General features: G+C 38.6%; 1 protein-coding gene and 1 long non-coding RNA gene across 3 annotated transcripts; both read right to left on the reverse strand.

Annotated features, from left to right (window-relative positions):
- Positions 1 to 571: 571 nt before the first annotated feature.
- LOC117275874 (uncharacterized) lies at positions 572 to 7005 on the reverse strand. 2 transcript variants are annotated; one of them, XR_011411630.1, is made up of 4 exons: positions 6851 to 7005; positions 6653 to 6734; positions 1047 to 1106; positions 572 to 836 (listed from the first exon to the last, which is right to left on the reverse strand). It is a non-coding gene; the product is annotated as an uncharacterized lncRNA (long non-coding RNA). The 2 variants fall into 2 exon arrangements; XR_004506100.2 differs by having other exon boundaries at positions 572 to 1106.
- Positions 7006 to 7827: 822 nt separating this feature from the next.
- On the reverse strand, positions 7828 to 8774 carry LOC104092627 (ethylene-responsive transcription factor ERF109-like). The gene has a single exon (XM_009598270.4). The coding sequence runs from the start codon at positions 8709 to 8711 to the stop codon at positions 7932 to 7934; it is 780 nt and encodes a 259-aa protein (XP_009596565.1). The 5' UTR covers positions 8712 to 8774; the 3' UTR covers positions 7828 to 7931.
- Positions 8775 to 21474: the final 12700 nt, after the last annotated feature.

The raw sequence follows: 21474 nt of genomic DNA on the forward strand, positions 1-21474 counted from the left end.
TTGGACATCAACAAATATCATCACAGTCTAATCAATTATATCAAATCTCAGCACATATATAGTGCTTGGCACAATTTCCCTTCATTCAACACACACAACAACACTCAGCACTTCACGGGTGCCTAACACAAGTCCTTCACCAATCACATATATGCCAGTGTGCATGCGCCCATGTTATTACCTGATTCCGGATTGGCGAGTTTTTGCCCAGGTTCTGATCGGATCTTAATCAACGATCAAAATCACTTAGCCCAATATGGGTCCTGGTGTACGCGTCACCTCACAATCAATACCATTGAGCCCATATGGGTCCTAGCGTACGCATCACCTCATAATTAATACCAAATCGGCTCTATGGCCCAAACTCAGTCATCAACCACTCAAGTCTTAAATATTCACATCTCACAATACTTGGCTCGAACCGTGTCACACATATAAGGGCATCAACAACATGTGAGGTAACATATAAGTAATGCATGGAGTTAGATATATAATACACATAATATTATGACTGAGAATATGCCTACAGTCAAGGCAAACATCTCAATATATCAGGAATAGCCGTATCAAGTCTCTAACATGTTACATCCTATGTTTTTGTACGTAAACGTACGTCGTAAGTCAATTGATATAACCTCGAAAATGACATCATCTTTGAAAGTACATAAAGTAAGCTAGCCATGTTACCTTGGAGGTTCCAAATACATAATACCAACCAAGGCTGACGAGGGCATATTCTGAATCATCTGAAAATAATGGCTCTCTCATATGATGGGTAAACATACCCAAAGGTTCATATACATAACTGTGCAGGATGACAAGGCTGCCATAAACATCTACAACCAGCAATACCAAACTGAACATGAATAAAAGGTTGGCAAGGCCACAATACTGACATACAAAATGTAAAAGACTCGTCTACAAGCCTCTAGAGATAACAGAACTGTATCATGGCCGGGACAGAGCCTCGACCTAACCATCAAACCTGTACATACAAAATGGACACCAAAGCATAGACCTGGTAACTCCGGGGGAGTGGAGCTTACCAATCAAGTTAATGTCTGGCTTTGTCTATTGGGAAGGCCTATCCGGGTGTCTATCAGGACCTGCAGACATGAAATGTAGCGTCCTCGGTAAAATGGATGTCAATACAAAATAATGTACCGAGTATGTAAGGAAATAAAATAACTAAAAGCTGAAACTGAACTGATAATATAATAATTAAGAGTAACTGGGAGTTAAAGATGATCTGAAGATATGCTTACCTGCTGATACATACTCAACTCTCTTAATATAGTAAGTAAAATAGCTACCTGACCCTATAAGGCTCGGTACGGGTAACTGCTCGGCCGTAGTAGGCTCGCTCATAGGAGCTCGCCCATACTAGGTTCGATATATAAATAACTACTCATCAACTTTGGGCTCGCTCATAGGCGCTCAGACAGAATAGGCTCGGTATATAACTCACTATCTGATCAGAGGTTGACCAATAAGGACCTGTCCACTGATTATAGCCCGGTGGTGATGAAAATACTATATATATATATATATATATATATATATATATATATATATATATAGAGAGAGAGAGAGAGAGAGAGAGAGAGAGAGAGAGAGAGAGAGAGACCCACTACTCTCTTGACCGAAAGAAAACAATACTTAATTAAATATAAAGTTTTGATAAGGGAGAATGCTATAACTTATGAGACTAGGATAATGTACATAAATTCACGAATACGAACTTCTCTTTACGTCTCGTTATCAAACCCATTTAGTTAGTTACTATTTGAGAAGGTGATTAAGCACGGGCTGTGTGTTAATATGTTAAGATTTAAAAATGTGATTCTAATGAAAACTAGCATGTCAAATTGTGTAAAAAATCACATGTGTCTAAGACCTTTAATTTGGTTAGTTGCTCAAATGTGTATTTAAAGTCTTGAGTAGAAATGCCTTGTTGTTGATAATCTATAAGGATGCTTGAAAGTGAAAGAAGTGGGTTGGAGATATAAAGTGTGGCCAACGTTCCAAGAATGGAAGTTATACTTGTGGTCAATGGTGCCGAGAAAATGAAATGATGGGAGAAAAGTTATGAAATAAGCCTTGATTCAACTGTTCCAAACTAACTTCGAAAATAGATTTGCCTAAAAGTTTATGTACCCAAGTTATGCCCAAATGTGGCTATTTTAACTAATGTTATACTTTGTAAGTATTTTCAATGTGTTTTGAGCTTTTATATCTTCATGAGTTGAAATTGTGTATTGCCCTTTTGGGGAAAAGTATTTTAAGAATAAATAATGTGTTGCTCGTTTATGATTTTAATTTGTGCTTCGATTGCCTATGATTTTAACTTGTGCTTCGATTGCCAATCATTTTACTCCATTTCTTGGGGAAAAATCCATTGTTTTTAAAGTCTTCATTACTAATAAACCTAAAGTTGTGATTTCCGAAATATTTTATTTGTTGATATTTATGATGATGATCCATAAAAGTAAGAAAATAAAAATGTGGAATATGAAATACGACCAACGTGCCATGAATGAATCAAGCAAAGAAATAACAAACAAATATAAATTATTGGTTAAGTTATATTACGGGGAAAAGGTACTCAAATGCATTATGCATCATTTCTATCCCTAACCAGTATAATAGCGTAATGAAATATTAAAAAAATATTAAAATATCAAATTGGATTCTCATAGTATATAGACGACAGTTAACTTAGATAATATTTTTACTATCACATAAAAAAATGAAGAAAGTAGAGTTGCTAAATTATGTACATATTGCAAAATTTTATGATAACCAGATAATAATTCATCTTTAACCCTCACTTTATTTTTTAATAGAAAATAGCAATTCACATTTTATACATGGCAGGAGATTGATTATGCATAGTAGTCAGGTTCTATGAGACGATAAATGTAAGGCCCGTAAAATCCCGCAAGGTAATTTAAGGTTTCATGGTGCTGAAATAGATTTGCTTGTTTGAGAATTGTATAAATTTTTCGCGGCGAGCTTACGAGTCGCGGTACAGAATTTTTGAGTTGAACAGTATGCTGAGGAGTTAAAGGAAATTTTTGGCAGAAAAAGGCGTTTTTGCGGTCCATTATGCAGCCGCAGAATCACTCTACGGGCTGCAGAGTGAGGCACGACTGGGCAGGTTTGGGTGCCATTCTGCGGTCGACTATGCGACCACAGAACTGTTCTGCGGTTCATTATGCGACCACAGAACATGTATGCGGTCTGCATAGTGACCGCAAACCCAGGCAGAGTTGCCCAGTTTCGGAGGTTCATTTCGCGGTCCATTTCACGGACCGCAGATGCATTATGCAATCGCATATATGACCACAGATCCTGTTCCGGAACTTATTTTTTTTGAATTTTTATAACCCGACCCTGCTTCGTTATATAGACAATATGTACCATCTTTTGAGCAAAAATCTGATATTTTGAGAGAAAGAAAGAGATCTAGAGAGTGAGAGAGTTCCTCAACCAATTATTCCTCAATTCTTACTCAAATCTTGGAAGATTATCAAGGAAAGCACACTAGGTCTTCATTCTAGAGGTAAAATTCTACACCCTAAATCTCAATTTCGAAATTTAACTAGGAATGGGTAATTGGTAAGATAATTTTTGGGTATGTGAGTTGTTTATTTTGCATGCATGTGTTATCAAGGGATGTAGGAAGATTGTTGAGCTAAAATGGTAAAAATTGGGTTGAGGGATGATGGGATCCTCCATGAAAGGGCCTTGAAACCTTAATACACACCTAGTATTTGATAAAATTCTCAAAGAAGCTAGAACCATGAGTACCTTCCTAATTTTGGTTTAATTTGTTACATTTCTAAAATAGATTGAAGTTGCTAAGATTTTCGGAACATTTTAGAGTTTAAAGAAGATCAAGTGAGGTATGTTGGCTAAACTCTTCTCTTAGAATTGAACCTCGCAATGTCCTTGTAAGTCTCGTGATGCCCTTTATAAATTGAATTTCTGTCAAGTAAGCCTTGTATCGAAATAATTATGTATTCAATGTGTATTTCAAAGATTCTTGTTATGTTAAGTTAATGTTTGAGTATTTGGTTTAAGTATGGGTTGTGTGTTACTATATTATGATTTGAAAGTGTGAATTCGTATGAAAACTACCATGTCAATTGTGTAAGAAGTCATATGTGCCTAAGACCCTAATTTGCTCAAGTATGTGCTTAAAGCCCTAATGTTGAAAGGCCTTGTTGTTGATTATTCATGATAACGATTGAAAATGAAATAATGAGTTGAATTATGAAGTACGGCCAATGTGCCAAGAATGATATTGCGTTATGGCCAATGATGTCAATAAAATGAATGACATGTAAAAAAAAAAAGAATTGAGTGGTAAATACTTTTAATAACAAATGCTTTGGGACTATCGATTAGCCACCGCGGAAGGGTAGGTCGGAATAACCTAACCCCGAAACTACATGTGCTGGTGTAGGAGTAATTAAGAGATAAATCCCCGTGTTAATGTGATGAGACTATTTTCCCTTATAAGAGATGAGATTGGTGTCTTGAGACGTTTTTCCCTTAAATGGGATGAGATTATTGTTAGCTAGATGTGATGTAATGTCGACCCACACGACATTGTGGTGAGACGGCTTAGCCGATCGGGCTAAGATCGGACGCCATGCCGCGCACATGGTGGTATTGTGAGTGTATGTCTCGGGGTGAGACGGCTTAGCCGGTCGGGCTGAGATCGGACTCCGTGCTAAAATACGGTGGTATATCGATGCTAAAGATCTCCCAACTTAAATTACCGAAATCTCCGTGAAATTTACGTTTCCCCTAATGTGGCACTTTGACACCGTTTGAGTCTCTTATTAATATCATGTTTGTTCTCCGTTTACTGTTGCTCATTCTATTGAGAGGGTGTTTAGTTTTACATACTATTACTATTCCATATGTACTAACGCCCCTTTTGCCGGGGGCGCTGCATTTTTAATAGATGCAGGTGGTTCCATAGCAGGTGGTATTGATCAGTGATAGCAGCACACCCTCTCCTCAGCTGATTTGGTGAGCCCCACTTCATTTCGGGGTCTTGTATCTTCTATCCTTTGTACATAGTATTTTGAGGTATAGCCGGAGCCTTGTTGTCGGCATTGTCCTAGCACTCTTCTGTTCCTGTTAGAGACTCCGTAGACATAGTGTGGGTTGTACATGTTTTGGAAAAGTTAAACCAAAAATGTTATAATGGTTCATCTATTCCACTTTAACTTTGATTGTACAATGTACTGTTTTGAAGACTTGTTAATGACGTAACTAATGAAAGTGAACCGGTGTTGTTCACATGAGTCATTATTGATTTATTAATGAAATGTATTCTTTTCTTTATGTGTGGGTGAATTGGGTAGACGGCCCTGTGCAGGCTTGCTCGACCGAGGTAACTCTGTTGAGCGCCGGTTACGCTCCCCGAGGTCAGAGCGTAACAGTAAAGAACCAAGAAAAATAAATGCTTTTTGAAAAGGCAGAAATAATACGATATATATATATATATATATATATATATATATATAAGAGATTCAGAAGTTGAAACTTCATTCTAACTAGTTGAAACTTCATTCTAACTCAAATTTTATTTAAATTCAAATTCAAATATCATACCAGTTTGTTAGGAACGTTTTTTAAGGAAAAAAAAGATTTATTTGAATGAAAAAATAGGATTTTTTTTCTTTGTTTCTTTTGCTATAATAAATTTCAATTTTCACAAAAAAAAAAAAATTGTAGGAGAAAATAAAATATTTCATTCTATTATTTTGCAGTCATTCTGTTAATCCAATTTTTACTTCATCAATATCATTTGTTACAGTCAATATAACATCCACTTTGGAAAAGACCTTCATGTGTATCCAAAAACTCAGCACACAAAATAGTGAAATGCCTATAAAATAACATTTGGAGAAACATACTCTGTGCTTGAATTGTTGGAGCGGCGAAATTGAAAATGCCAAAAGAAAGATTAGTGCACATAAAATGTGTATTTCTGCTGAAACCGATATTTAAAACCAGTAAATAGAAGGTAAAATATCCTGCTTAATTAGATGAGAAAGTTAATCTACAAAGAAAACATATAGTTTTCAAGCCTTCCATCAGCTTCCTTCCCTCCCATAGAAAACAAACGTAATCATTCTAGGGAAAATTTAGAAAGAAGATCTTTAAGAACTTGTATAACAGAATCCTTAGAAAACTAAAATGTTAAAAAAATTGAAACATCTACCATAATTGTTCAATAATCATCTAGCATATTGTTAAGTTGAAACTTTACCTTTTATAGGCATAACTGTAAATACTACAAAAATCAATTTACCTTTCAAAATGTTTCATGAGTATAAAATTGGAATAGTTTTTTCCAGTAAGTTGCTCAACAAAAAGAAACAAAGAAGAAGATAAAGAGGAAAGCATAAAAGAAGAAAGTGAAAGGAGAAGGGACAGTTACCAACAAAAAAAGACATAAAAACGATGAATACTTCAACAACAAAACATTATTTAAAATTCCATATTTGGATACTTGATCTCCTTCTTATAACCATGACCAAACAAATGAAGAAGATAAGTAAGCGGAAAAAAAGGATTAGAGAAATGAAAATCATAAGAAATATACTAAATTGGTGAAGATTCTTACTGGCACAAATCAACAAATTTACTTGTCTTTTTGCTCCAAGTTCTTTTGAAACAATGACCTGCTATCCAAACCACTCCTTGTCCTAAACACAAATGTAGCACATTCAGATTTTGAATTAAGCAACCAATCATTAATCAAGTTGCAATAGTGAAACTTTCTACCTTCAGATGAAAAAGTGGGAAAAGGAAAGCGTTCTACCTTCTGATCATCTTCTCCATTAAACTTCTTCTCCTTTGTTAATTTTTTCTCTGCCATGAGTGACACTGCAGTTGAAACTTCAGGCGTTTGAAATTGAAAATTATGTGTTTGGTTGAAACGACAAGGGAAAACGTGAAGGCTTTGGCTTGAAACGGTACTTAAGAAGATTGTACTATTGCCTTGTCTATCTCCTTATTATTAGGAGTTGTAACTGTAATTAAATGTGGACTTTTAAATTTTGATAATAATTGTTTGATTATTTTTAACTAAAAAAAATCTTAATTTCCATAAAATAACTGCCCAACATGGGAGGCAGTATCCCTTTTTTTTTGTGAATCCGTTGGATGAATGTTTTTTTTTGCCTATTTCCTAGTTCTAGTTTCAAATTTAAAATTAACTCCAACTCTATTGGAGATATGTCTTAAAAAATGACACTTGTTGAATTGTAATTATGCCATTTGCCATCATTACATTCTTTTGCTTCTCCCTTTATATTATTATTATATATAGATAGATTTAATGCTACCTCCTACTTTTTTGGATTATTAAACATTGTTATTGTTATTATCATTCATTACTAGCTAAAGTAATATACATATCATCTTGTTATAAAGTCGGTTAAAATATCTTTTAAATATTAATATTAGCTAAAATTAATTCTATTTCATTAAATTTAATTATTTAAATCTAGATCTAAATTTTTGATTTAACTAGCTACTCAAGTAACCAAATTTGACCCATAAACCTCGTCAAGAAATAACGACAAAAATCTTTTATGTTTTGTACGTGACATGAATTAGTGCACCCCACAAAACTCGAAGTCGAGGTGATGAAGTTCGTAGGTATATATGCGGCTATTAAAATATCCAGGTGATTTGTTCTGTCAGTTTCTCTGGCCCGACAGGCGACATGTATTGATTCTCGTATAAATCCAATTTTTTTAAAGTACGGTGCCTAATTTTTTTTATAAATAGAAATAACAAATAGCCCAAATTTTATAATGAAAAACACCTGTCTACAACAAATTCTTTTGTTCTTTTTCTCCTTTCCTTTCCAATTCTTGTTTAATTGAAAGTGATCATCAGAAGCTATGAGCAATACTTCCTCCAGCAGAATCTGAAGAATGGCCATTGAAATCCATAATGTTCAAGCAATCTTGAATCTCATTATCCCATTTCATTAATTGATCCCAGAATTCTTCATCTTTTCCAATACCAACATCTGTTTTAATTCCCTGCTCTAACTGTATTGGCTCTTGTTGCTGCTGCTTTGAACAAGATATTGAAGTGGTAGTATTGTGCTGTTGAATTGATTTATAATCTGCAAATGAGAAATTAAGTTTAGCTCTGGGACCTCTAAATTGAATAGCAGCTTTATCATAAGCTCGAGCAGCATCCTCTGCTGTATTAAAAGTTCCAAGCCAAACTCTAGCTGCCCTTCTTGGATCTCTAATTTCCGCTGCCCATTTTCCCCACGGTCTCTGTCTCACTCCTCTGTAATTCTTTTTCTTTTTCTTGGCAACAATCTTGGCCTTGTTGTTATTATCAGCAGCAGCAGCAGCAACTGGGTCTGGGGCTCCAAAATATTTGCAACCTAAACACCCTTTTATTTTGCAGAACTGACATGGCTCTGGTTCTGTTGGAACGCGAAACAGAGGAGGGTCAAAACTATACATGCTCGTAGAAGGTGAAGAAGATGAAATTATATATTGAAATTCTTGAGTTGTATCACCTGTTATAACATTTGTTAAAGCAGAAACCATAATAGAAAACTCTTGTTCATCTGTGAACTTTGGCTTTGAAATTAGATGGTTGATTGAAACAGTTTCCTCTTGTTTAGATCTTTTGGTTGACCTCTGCATTGTTGAGATTTGAAAAGGTGGAAACTTTGGTCTTTGGCGTTCAGATTGTTTTCTGGTTTTGAACTTCTTTGCTTTATATACAAGGTAGGGATGTAAACAAACAGCAACGTGGATAAACAAGAAGTATAATACACTTTTTGTACACGGGGTTTGACTTTAGCTTAACTGGCATATTAAAATTAATTGGTTTTGTGGGCACGTGGGAATTTGGATGGTGTGTTTGTGATGAGGTGGCGGTTATACGGGTCGGGTTTAGGGTAATACTTGATGACATGGCACAAGAGAGAAGCGTTCACACGGTGAATGTCACTCTCGTGGATGGAGGAGGGGGGACAGCTTTTGGCTATTTTGGCAAAGGACGGTTATAGAAGAATGATGTAATCACTTACACAAAGGAGAGGGTAATTTTGGAAATTTATTAGGAGACATCAGACAAGAGTGGGGACAATTGACGCGGTCAAATAGTTCATCCTGTCGCTTTGAAGTAAAGTAGACCAAACTGCTTCATATCTACCTCGTCATCCATTTGTCCAATACTTATTATACAAGGCAAATGAATTAGGCAAATATATATATATATATATATATATATATATATATATATATATATATATATATATATATATATATATGGCAAATGACCAAATTTGCCTCTCAAAAATGAGAAATTGGATCATTTTGTTCTCTGTCATAGTTTAAAATTCTAATTATTTTAAGTTATTATATTTTAGATTAATAATTTTTATATATTCAACAAAATTTTTAAGATAAATATAAGATTTGAATTAAAGCTAGTACGTTCGGTCGAATATGTAGTCACCCTTCTAGATCCACTCCTGATTACATATATCTTTTGTCATGCCCCGACCTTAGGGAGCACGATTGACGCTCAACCGAGATACCCCGATTAAGCAAGCCTACTAGATACCTTATACCCAACCTTACCCATTAACGATATAAGAATCAGTACAAGTGATAGACATGAGAAGAGTCAAGTACTCCACATTCTTTTTCCATTACTAAAGGATATTCATTTATGATTTTTAAAATATTACACGTTTATAGATATGATGAGAAACATATTTGCCCAAATACCAACACTTACTAGTTTAATTCCCAACATCAAACACCACCCACAACCTGTTTACGGAGCCTCTAAGTACAATAGAAGAGAAGAATGGAAGTGTCGGCGATAAGGACCCGGCTATACCTCGAAACATAAAGTACAACGTCAAATGACATGAAGCCCGGAACAGAGTGGGATTCAACAAAATCTGCTGAACAGAGAGTAACTGCTAACGAGGATCAAAACCATCCGCTGACGAACCACCTGCATCTATTGAAGATGCAGCACCCCCGACAAAAGGGACATTAGTACATATGGAATAATACTAGTATGTAGAGCTAAATATCCTCTTTCAAAATAGAATGTTAATATAAGAAAGGGAAAACCATAGAAACAGCAAGTTACAATCAACAATATCCAAATGCCCAGTTAAAACATAACAATTTTTAAAATACGAAAATAATATATATTTTTGGTTGGGAGATCATTAGCATAGATATACCACCGTATTTTTAGTACAGAGTCCAATCACGCCCGATCGACTAGGCCATCTCCCCACGAACAATGTGATTTGACATGTGATGCGAAAAAAGGTGTTACCAAGAGTAGTACCACCATATGCGCAATATGGCGTCCGATCTCTGCCCGATCGGCTAGATCGCCTTCCCACGTATGCCATGTGAGTTGACTTTTCAATTCACGGCTAATATCAATCGCATCCCAATTAAGGGTAATAATCACAATCACATCAATATTTCAATCTCATCCCAAATAAAAGAATAATCACAATCCACTCCTACACCGACACGTGTAGTTTCGGGCGTGGGCCTTATGACCCACCCTTTCTCGATTTGCTAATGATACTCCCAAAAATATTTTTATTTTGCACACAAGGAACACAAAGTACAAATATATTTTATATTCACCTCTTAACCGTTCATACTATATATATATATATATATATAGCTTTGTTAGTACTTTCAACCATTCACAACATCATTATTTCTTTGGCTCTCTTGGCTTATGCTTTTTTAATTTTTCTTGAAAACCCACATTCATGAATGGAATATTTTCTACTGACTCTTGGTGTCCTTTATTCTGACACCTTTTTTCAATCACGATTAAATGTCAAATCACAATCTAAAAAGGTACAATAATATATTTTGTAAAAATATTCAATATTGATGCTTTACTTTTAACTAAACATGATGTATATTGGTTACTCAATAAATCCCTTTTTGTAGATTACGAATCTATAATTTTACCTTTTTCTTTAAATAACTATAATTTCATTTTTAAATAACTACTTCTAACAGAGTGAATTAGACGGAAGTCGTCTTCTAATCTATATTTGATTGTATCATTTCTATTATGCATAACAAAACTTATCAATTCTAATTTATCCGAGGACATGTTTTTATCTTTAAATTCAAATCCCTATATATAATATGTATCTTCTATAGCTAAATAATTGTTTCATGGCTTGACCAATCACTATAAGGCGTTTTGATGCTAATTACACAAGTATGACGATACTGTCATTTTATATCGTGTCTCGGTTTGAGTCATGAAGATAGACTTTGGGTGCCAATTAAAGTGGTTGGTCCATTAAGTACTATTATAAGGTTTTATACCATACATTTTATAAACCATCAAACTTGACTCTCTACTAATTGTTCAGTTTATTGCTTTGATGGGTTACTCTAGTGGTGAGTACCCTCCACTTCCAACCAAGAGGTTGTGAGTTCGAGTCACCCTAAGAGCAAGGTGGAGAGCTCTTGGAGTGAGGGAGTCGAGGGTCTATCGGAAACAGCCTCTCTACCCATGGTAAGAGTAAGGTCTGCGTACACACTATCATCAAACTTGACAAGAGTGGGTTGTTGTAATGACCCGGCAGGTCGTTTTGAGAGTTATAGCCCCGATCTCCTGTTTACTGCTTTCTCCGTATCTCTTTCTGCTTATGTGACTTGCTGGGAGGCTTTGGTTGTGTTTTCGAAGTGTTTTGGGACACTTAGTCCCTAAAACGGAAGCTTAAGTCTTAGGATTTTGACCGTAGATAGAACAGTATGAAAACGACTCTGGAATGGAGTTTCATCGGTTTCGTTAGCTCCGTTGGATGATTTTGGACTCAGGAGCGTGTACGGAATGTGAATTGGAGGTCTGTAACTGATTAAGGCTTGAATTGGCGAAAGTCAATTTTTTGGAGATTTTGACCGGTAGTGGACTTTTTGATATCGGGGTCGGATTTCGATTTCGAAAGTTGGAGTAGGTTCGTAGGGTTGAATATGACTTGTGTGCAAAATTTGGGGTCAATCGGACGTGGTTTGATAAGTTTCGGCATCTGTTGTAGAAATTTAAAGTTTCAAGTTCATTAAGTTTGAATCAGAGAGTGATTCGTATTTTTAGCATTGTTTGATATGATTTGAGGGCTCGACTAAGTTCGTATGGTATTTTAGGATTTGTTGGTATGTTTGGTTGAGGTCCCGGGGGCCTCGGGTGTGTTCCGGATGCTTAACGGATTGAATTTGGACTTAGGCTAGTCGCTGAAGATTTTCTAGTTTCTGATGTTTTCGCACCTGCGGAGGGGAGACCGCAGGTGCGGTTTGGTCAAGCTTGGTCTATGAGCGCAGGTGCTAAATGGGAGCCGCATCTGTGCATCCGTAGATGCGAAGGATTGATCGCAAGAGCGAAAAGAGGCGGCCTAGACAGAGTCGCAAATGCGGAAGGTCATCCGCAAAAGCGGGCCCGCGGGTGCGTGCCTTAGTCCGCAGAAACGGATCTTTGGACCTTAAGCCATCTCCGCAACTGCGATGAAATTCTGCAGGTGCGGCGTCGCATGTGCGACTAGTAGTTCGCAGATGCGGAATCTCTAGGCAGAAAAGGGTCAATTTCGAGGGTTTGATCTCATTTTCATTTTGGGTCCTTGAGAGCTCGGATTGAGGCGATAATTCAAGGAGTTTTTAGAGAGAACTTTGGGGTAATGATTCTTAACTCGTTTTGGGAAAAGCATTGCTACTAATTGATTGAGCTTGGTTCATAGTAAGTGGCTTGCCTAACCTTGTATGGGGAAAATCTCCTTAGGATTTGGTACTGTTGTGATATGTGAGCGCCGTGTACGTGAGGTGACGAGTACGTACACGGGATATTTGTTGTAAAACTCGAGTTATTTTACTGAGTAGTAACCTGTTTTTTCTTTAATTTGAGTTATACTGTTTAAATGAGTATTAGTCTGTTTTTCATTCTTAATTGAGATATTCCAATATGTGTAGTTATCATGTTTAAGTCTAATATCGCATGTCTATGTGCTTTAACTGCTTATTTGAACTCTGTGAAGCACGCTTAGTTGATTCCTATTTTTTCTTGTTCTTTATCAGTATAACTGTAAAAATCTTGCTGTTAACTGTTGTATTTATCAGTTTGAGCTGTGTGTTTACTTTTGAGACTACGAGGAGGTTCCTCGGGAGTTCTCCCTGCACATTTACTTTTGAGACTACGAGACGGTTCCTCGGGAGTTCTCCATGTACATTTACTTTTGAGATTACGAGGCGGTTCCTCAAGAGTTCTCCCTACACATTTACATTTGAGACTATAAGGCGGTACCTCGGGAGTTCTTCCTGTATATTTATTTTGGGACTACGAGGCGGTACCTCGCGAGTTCTCCCTGCACATTTATTTTGGGACTACGAGACGGTATCTCGAGAGATCCCCTGCTGTTTACCCCTGTGTGTTATATTGTTGCCTTGCTTTGTTTCATTTTGTTAAATTCTAGTCTTTAATTATAATGTATATTCTCATGCCTTATTTATTATTTACCAGTGGGCCTGACCTGACCTCGTCACTACTCGACCGAGGTTAGGCTTGACACTTACTGGGTAACATTGTGGTATACTCATGCTACTCTTCTGCATATGTTTTGTGTGCAGATCCAGGTGCTTCTTAGAGGAGCAGCTTATCAGTGATGGCCTGCTTATGAGTTGAGTAGTATGGCTGAGGCAGATTCACTTACATGGACTCTGTTCTCGGACATGTTTTTGAGAGAGTATGTCCCTCAGAGCCTCAGGTACGCATGGCGCGCGGAGTTTGAGCAGTTGTGCTAGGGTGATTTGACTGTACCATAGTATGGAGTTCGCTTCAGTGATTTGGCCCGACATGCACCAGCCTTGGTTTCCACAGTTCGAGAGAGGGTTCGTCGGTTTATTGAGGGACTCCACCCCAGTATCAGGATTAGTATGGTTAGGGAGCCGTAGATGGATATTTCTTACCAGCAGGTTGTGAGTATTGCTAGGATATTGGAGGGCATGCTCGCTCGAGATAGAGAGAAGAGAGAGGCCAAGAGGTCTCGAGAGTGTGGCACTTACAGTGGTACTCGTTCCCCAGCTGCAGTTCGCCATGGTGGGGGCTATGAGAGTCGCCTCATTCATTCAACTCTTCCAGCCACTAGTGGTATTCCAGTCCTTTCTAGGCCCCAAGAGCCTTATTATGTACCGCCAGTGTCTAGATTGATTTTAGCGGTCAGTCCAGCAGACCTGGCCCGAGCCAGTCACAGCAGCCACGTCCTCCGAGAGCTTATTTGGAGTGTAGTGACACTCGTCATATGGTGAGAGACTGCTCCGGACTTAGGAGGGTGCACCTCCACAGACTTCTTAGCCACCGCGTGCTCCACCGGGTCCTCAGGCTATGATTCCAGCACCAGCTACCGCCCCACCTACTCAGCCAGCTCGAGGTGGAGGTCGGGGAGGTCGAGGTCGCCCTAGAGGGGGATGACATGCCAGATATTATGCTATTCCGTCTGGTACAGAGGTAGTTGCTTCCGACTCTGTCATTACAGGTATTGTTCTAGTCTGTTATAGAGATGTGTCGGTCTTATTTGATCCAGGCTCTACATATTCCTATGTGTCCTCTTATTTGCCCCGTATTTGGGCATATCTCGGGATTTCTTGAGTTCCCCTATTTATATGTCTACTCCTGTGGGAGATTCTCTTATTGTGGACCGCGTGTATCAGTCATATTTGATTGCTCTTAGTGGGTTTGAGACCATAGCCGATTTATTATTGCTCAGTATGGTAGACCTTGATGTTATCTTGGGCATGGACTAGTTGTCGCCCCATTATGCTATTTTTGATTGTCACGCTAAGACCGTGACACTGTCTATGCCAAGTTTACTGCGATTATAGTGGATGGGTACCTTAGAGTATACTCCCAGTAGAGTTATTTCATTTCTTAAAGCTCAACGAATGGTTGAGAAGGGGTGTGACACGTATCTAGCTTATGTGAGAGATTTCAATATTGATACCCCTACAGTTGAGTCAGTCCGAATAGTGAGGGACTTCCAGATGTATTTTGAGATGATCTTCTGGGCATGCCGCCCGACAGAGATATTGATTTTGGCAATGATTTGTTGCCGGGCACTCATCCCATCTCTATTCCTCCATATCGTATGGCTCCTCCTGAGTTGAAGGAGCAGTTACAAGAGTTACTTGATAAGGGCTTCATTCGGCCCAGTGTGTCACATTGGGGGTGTTCCTGTCTTGTTTGTGAATAAGAAGGATTGTTCTATACGTATGTGCATTGATTATCGCCAGCTAAACAAAGTTACAATGAAGAACATATATCCATTGCCTCTTGATGATTTATTTGATTAGCTACAGGGTTCCAGGGTGTTTTCCAAGATTGATTTATGTTCCGGCTATCATTAGTTGAAGATCCGGGAGCTAGATATCCCGAAGACTGCTTTCAGGACTCGGTATGGTCATTACGAGTTCCTTGTGATGTCATTTGGGCTGACCAATGCCCCAGCAACTTTTATGAACTTGATGCACAATGTGTTCCAGCCCTATCTTGACTCATTCGTTATTGTGTTTATTGACGACATTCTAGTGTACTCCCGGACTCGGGAGGATCATGAGCAACACCTGAGGACTGTGCTTCAGACCTTGAGAGAAAAGACGTTATATGCAAAATTTTTAAAGTGTGAGTTTTGGCTAGACTTAGTGGCATTCTTGGGGCATGTAGTATCGAGTGATGGGATCAAAGTGGATCCGAAAAAGGTGGAAGTAATGCAGAGTTGGCCTAAACCGTCATCAGCTACGGAGATCCGAAGTTTTCTTGGTTTGGCGGGGTATTACCGTCGTTTTGTAGAGGGATTCTCATCTATTGCAGCACCTATGACCAGGCTGACCTAGAAGGGTGCTCCGTTCAGGTGGACAGAGAAGTGTGAGGAGAGCTTTCAGAAGCTTAAGATAGCTTTGACTGCAGCCCCAGTATTGGTATTGCCTACAGGTTCGGGGTCTTATACTGTATATTGTGATGCGTCGCGGATTGGTCTCGGTACGGTGTTGATGCAGGACGGTAGGGTGATTGCCTACGCGTCCAGACAACTGAAGGTGTATGAAAAGAACTATCTTGTCCACGACCTTGAGTTAGCAGTTATTGTTCATGCCTTGAAGATTTGGCAGCACTATTTCTACGGTGTCCCTTGTGAGATTTACACCGATCATCGGAGTTTACAGTATTTGTTCAAGCAAAAGGATCTTAACTTGCATCAGTGTAGGTGGTTAGAGCTGCTTAAGGATTATGATATCATAATTTTGTACCATACGGGGAAGGCCAATATGGTGGCCGATACTTTGAGTCGTCGGGCAGAGAGTTTGGGGAGTTTAGCATATCTACCAGTAACAAAGAGTCCATTAACGTTGGATGTTCAGGCCTTAGCCAATCAGTTTGTGATATTGGATATTTTTTAGCCTAGTCGAGTATTGGCTTGTGTGGTCTCTCGGTCTTCTCTTTATGATCGTAGCAGGGAACGTAAGTATGATGACCCCCATCTGCTTATCCTTAAGGACACGGTCCAGCACGGTGATACTAAGGAGGTCACTATAGGGGATGATGGTGCATTGAGGATGCATGGTAGGCTATGTGTGCCCAATGTAGATAGTTTGCGTGAGTTGATTCTCCAGGAGGCTCATAGCTCGCGGTTCTCCATTCATCCGGGTGCCGCAAAGATGTACCAGGACTTGAGGCAACATTACTGGTCGAGGAGGATGAAAAAGAACATAGTGGAGTATATAGCTCGGTGTCTAAATTTCCAGCAGGTGAAGTATGAGCATCAATGGCTAGGTGGATTGCTTCAGAAGTTAGAGATTCCGGAGTGAAAATGGGAGCGGATCACTATGGATTTTGTTGTTGGACTCCCACGGACTCAGCGGAGGTTTGATGCAGTTTGGGTGATTGTGGATAGGCTGACAAAGTCAGCTCATTTCCATCCTATGATGACTACTTATTCTTCCGAGCAACTGGCTTGAATTCATATCTGCGAGATCGTCAGGCTTCATGGTATACCGGTATCTATCATCTCTGACTGGGGTACGCAGTTTACATCACGATTCTGTAGGGTCGTATAATATGAGTTAGGTACTCGAGTGGAGCTGAGCACAACATTTCACCCTCAGACGAACGGGCAGTCCGAGCGCACTATTCAGATATTAGAGGATATGCTCTGTGCGTGTGTGATAGATTTTGAAGGTTCTTGGGATCAGTGCTTGCCACTTGTGGAGTTTGCCTACAACAACAGTTATCAGTCGAGCATCCAGATGGCACCGTATGAGGCTCTGTATGGTAGGCAGTGTCGGTCTCCAGTGGGTTGGTTTGAGCCAGGCGAGGCTAGATTATTGGGTACAAACTTGGTTCATGATGCTTTGGAAAAGGTTAAGGTGATTCAGGATCGACTTCGCACAGCCTAGTCCAGACAGAAGAGTTATGCGGATCGGAAGGTTCGCGATGTTGCATTCATGGTTGAAGAGCGGGTCTTGCTTCGGGTTTCGCCTATGAAGGGCGTTATAAGGTTCGGGAAGTAGGGAAAGCTGAGCCCAAGGTTCATTGGTCCCTTTGAGGTGTTGGGGAGGTTGCTTATGAGCTTGCCTTACCTCCCAATCTAGCAGGAGTTCATCCGGCATTCTATGTTTCTATGCTCCGAAAGTATCACGATGATTCGTCTCATGTGCAGGATTTCAGCTCAGTCCAGTTGGACACGGATCTATCTTATGTTGAGGAGCCAATGGCTATTTTGGACAAGCAGGTTCGAAAGCTGAGGTCAAAGAACATTGCCTCCGTGAAGGTTCATTGGAGGGGTCAGCCGGTCAAGGAGGCCACTTGGGAGATCGAGCATGATATGTACAACCATTATCCTCATCTGTTCACCACTTCGCGTATGTCTCTATACTCGTTCGAGGACGAACGATTGTTTTAAGAGAGGGAGGATGTAACGACCCGGTCGGTCGTATTGAGAGTTATAGCCCTGATCCCCTATTTAGTGCTTTCCCCGTATCTCTTTCTATTTATGTGACTTGCCGGAAGGCTTTGGTTGTGTGTTCGGAGTGTTTTGGGACACTTAGTCCTTAAAACGGAAGCTTAAGTCTTAGGATTTTGACCGTAGTTGGAACTGTGTAAAGACGACTCTAGAATGGAGTTTCGTCGGTTCTATTAACTCCGTTGGGTGATTTTGGACTTAGGAGCATGTCCGGAATGTGAATTGGAGGTCTGTAGTTGATTTAGGCTTAAATTGGCGAAAGTCGAATTTTTGGAGGTTTTGACCGATAGTGGACTTTTTTATATCGGGGTCGGATTCCGATTTCGGAAGTTGAAGTAGGTCCGAAGGGTTGAATATAACTTGTGTGTAAAATTTGGGGTCAATCGGATGTGGTTTGATAGGTTTCGACATCAGTTGTAGAAATTTAAAATTTCAAGTTCATTAAGTTCCTTGGGAGTTTTCCATGCACATTTACTTTTGAGACTACGAGGCGGTACCTCGGGAGTTCTCCCTGTATATTTATTTTGAGACTACGAGGCGGTACCTCGGGAGTTCTCCCTGTATATTTATTTTGAGACTACAAGGCGGTACCTCGGGAGTTTTTCTTGCACATTTATTTTGGGACTACGAGACGATATCTCGGGAGATCCCTTGTTGTTTACCCATGTGTGTTGTATTGTTGCCTTGCTTTGTTTCCTTTTGTTTAATTATAGTCTCTTATAATACTGTATATTCTCTTGTCTTATTTATTATTTACCAGTGGTCCTGACCTGACCTCATCACTACTCGACCGAGGTTAGGCTTGGCATTTACTGGGTACCATTGTAGTGTACTCATGCTACTCTTCTGCACATTTTTTGTGTGCAGATCCAGCTGCTTTCTATCAGCCCCGCTACTACCTGGGAGTGCTTGCTGTTGTACGGAGACTTCAAGGTACATTTGTCGCGTCCGCAAAACTCGGAGTCCCCCTCTATTCTCTCCTATGTCATTTACCTTCCGTACTTCTTTTGTTAGACTCTGGTGTATAGAGATACTAGTTTCCTTCTGTAGCTTGTGATTTATGATGTTTCGAGTTTTGGGAAGATTGTATATTTATAGAGTATTGGTTATTGTACATGCCGAGCGGCATTGTTACTAGTTATTTTGTTATCCACTACTGTTAGTTGCCAAGTTTTACTTTTGTTATGTTATTTTCCGCAATTTATTAGGCTTACTTAGTCGTAAAGACTAGGTGCTGTCACGACGTTATACAGAGGGAGTTTGGGATGTGACATTTACTCTAGTGGTGAGCACCCTCCACTTACAACCAAGAGGTTGTGAGTTCAAGTCACCCCAAGAGCAAGGTGGAGATTTTTTGGAGGGAGGGAGCCGATGGTCTATCGGAAACAACCTCTCTACCCAGGGTAGGGGTAAGGTCTGCGTACACATTACCCACCCGAATCTCCACTAGTGAAATTCTACTGGGTTGTTGTTGATGTTGTTGTTGTTGTTTACTGCTTTGATAGGGGTTTGGAACAAGTACTTCAAAATAAGGAAACTAGTACTTTCAAGATCTTTAGAAACACGGAAAAAATTGTCTGGATGGGTAACTAAGATGGGGAATCCATAGAACTTGATTTCAATCAGAAGAAGATATAAGCAAGGAAGAATTGGCGTAGACAACTTGAGGTTGGGACCATTAATACTTTTATTATAGTTTGGTTAGCATACATCCAAAATTTCCTAATTTGACTAATCATTCTTTATTTTTTATGCTTTGCAGCCTGGTACCCATCTAAACTAGAAAGAAAAGTATATTTCGTATACTAAATTTGTTAACCAAGAGCTTATTCTGTTTTCAATGGCTGACATTCAAAGGTCAATTTCATCGATGCTTGACGGTTTGAAACCGAATCAAAGGAAGATTATGTTTTGTGCCTTTAAGAGGAACTTTATTAATTTGTGCCAACATATCGTGTAGTGGAAATGGCCATTTTCAAATGCTACTAATACATTTGTTTGAGAATCAGAATATGGCAAATCATCCAAGATTGTATTTTCTTATGAATGCTTTCCTCACTAGCTATTTTTTAATGGATACATATGTTTCATTATGACTTGAATGTTTGAAAATACAGGTTCATAAAATAATAGCATTTGCATGCTCCTTTGTGTCTACCATATTTTTCAAGTAATAGTTATTTATGAAAAACTATATTTAATATTCATCGCGCAACGCACGGGTACATATACTGGTGATGAAAAAGGATGAAGAACGCTGAATCTTCCTCTAGAATCCTCTTTACTCTTCAATTTTACCCCACGTATCTTTTAACTTGACACATGTCTTCCACATGTCTTCCTCCTAGTAACAATAAATAGTAATAAATAATATTTAAGTAAACAGGAGCGTGTGAGTAATCCGAAAAGGGGGAGATTTGAAGATATTCTTTCTGACAATGATGATTGATTGATGAGTTTTTGAATATTCAGACCGTTCTTGGATCGTAGGGAGTAGTTCAACAAGAATCTCAAGAAAAGGTATATTTTGTATGTGTACAATAAAATCAGATTCCTCAGAGAATGTCCAAGTGTTATCTTACAAGTGAATATCTTATGTCCCCTATAGTTATATCTCTTTCTATTTATAGGGAACATATACCTAAAAAACGTAATAGTACAGGTATAGAGAATATCCACTAGAATATTCTCTTTAATATCTTATCCTAAAATTAGCCGTTATTATATTGTCTAAGACAAATGCTCGGCCTCGACCTTGATCTTCATCTCTTAAGAGACCACTTCGACCTTGGGCAAGCCTTTATCTAAGTCATACTGGTGACATGTAGCAGCCCATGAAGGCCTTCTTAATTCTGATACGGTTTAATCATATCAAAGATAATTTTTTATCCATACGAACCCCATAAAAGAATACTATATTTATAACCCGATCGACTCCTCCAAGCTCGAATAAGTGTACATTTTTCCTTTGGCTGGAATTTATTATAGGGTGAGCAACGGTGGAGTCAAGAATTCTAATAAGGAGATTCTAAAATATCCAAAAATACCATATTTGTGATTTAAATATATTTTCTCTTATGTTAAGGAAATTTTAAATTCTATATATGTGTAAAAAATTATTTGACCTTATATTTATGCAGTATAACATTTTGCCAAAGAGGATTCTATTTGAATCATTTTGGTTGTATGTGGCTCAGCAAGCAACTGTGATCAAGCAATAGGCAATAGCTATCAAGTCGACCCATATGACCAAACTAGCATGTCGACCCTAGTCCACTCTGAGTCTTGGTTATCGGATAATAATACATGCTTAGACGTTATAGAGAGGAGTGTGGTTGGATGATTGAGATCTTTTCATCTTTAAATAAAAGTCTTGAATTTAAATCTTAGAA

The sequence above is a fragment of the Nicotiana tomentosiformis genome, chromosome 10 (assembly GCF_000390325.3).
Source record: "Nicotiana tomentosiformis chromosome 10, ASM39032v3, whole genome shotgun sequence".
NCBI classification, from domain to species: domain Eukaryota; kingdom Viridiplantae; phylum Streptophyta; class Magnoliopsida; order Solanales; family Solanaceae; genus Nicotiana; species Nicotiana tomentosiformis.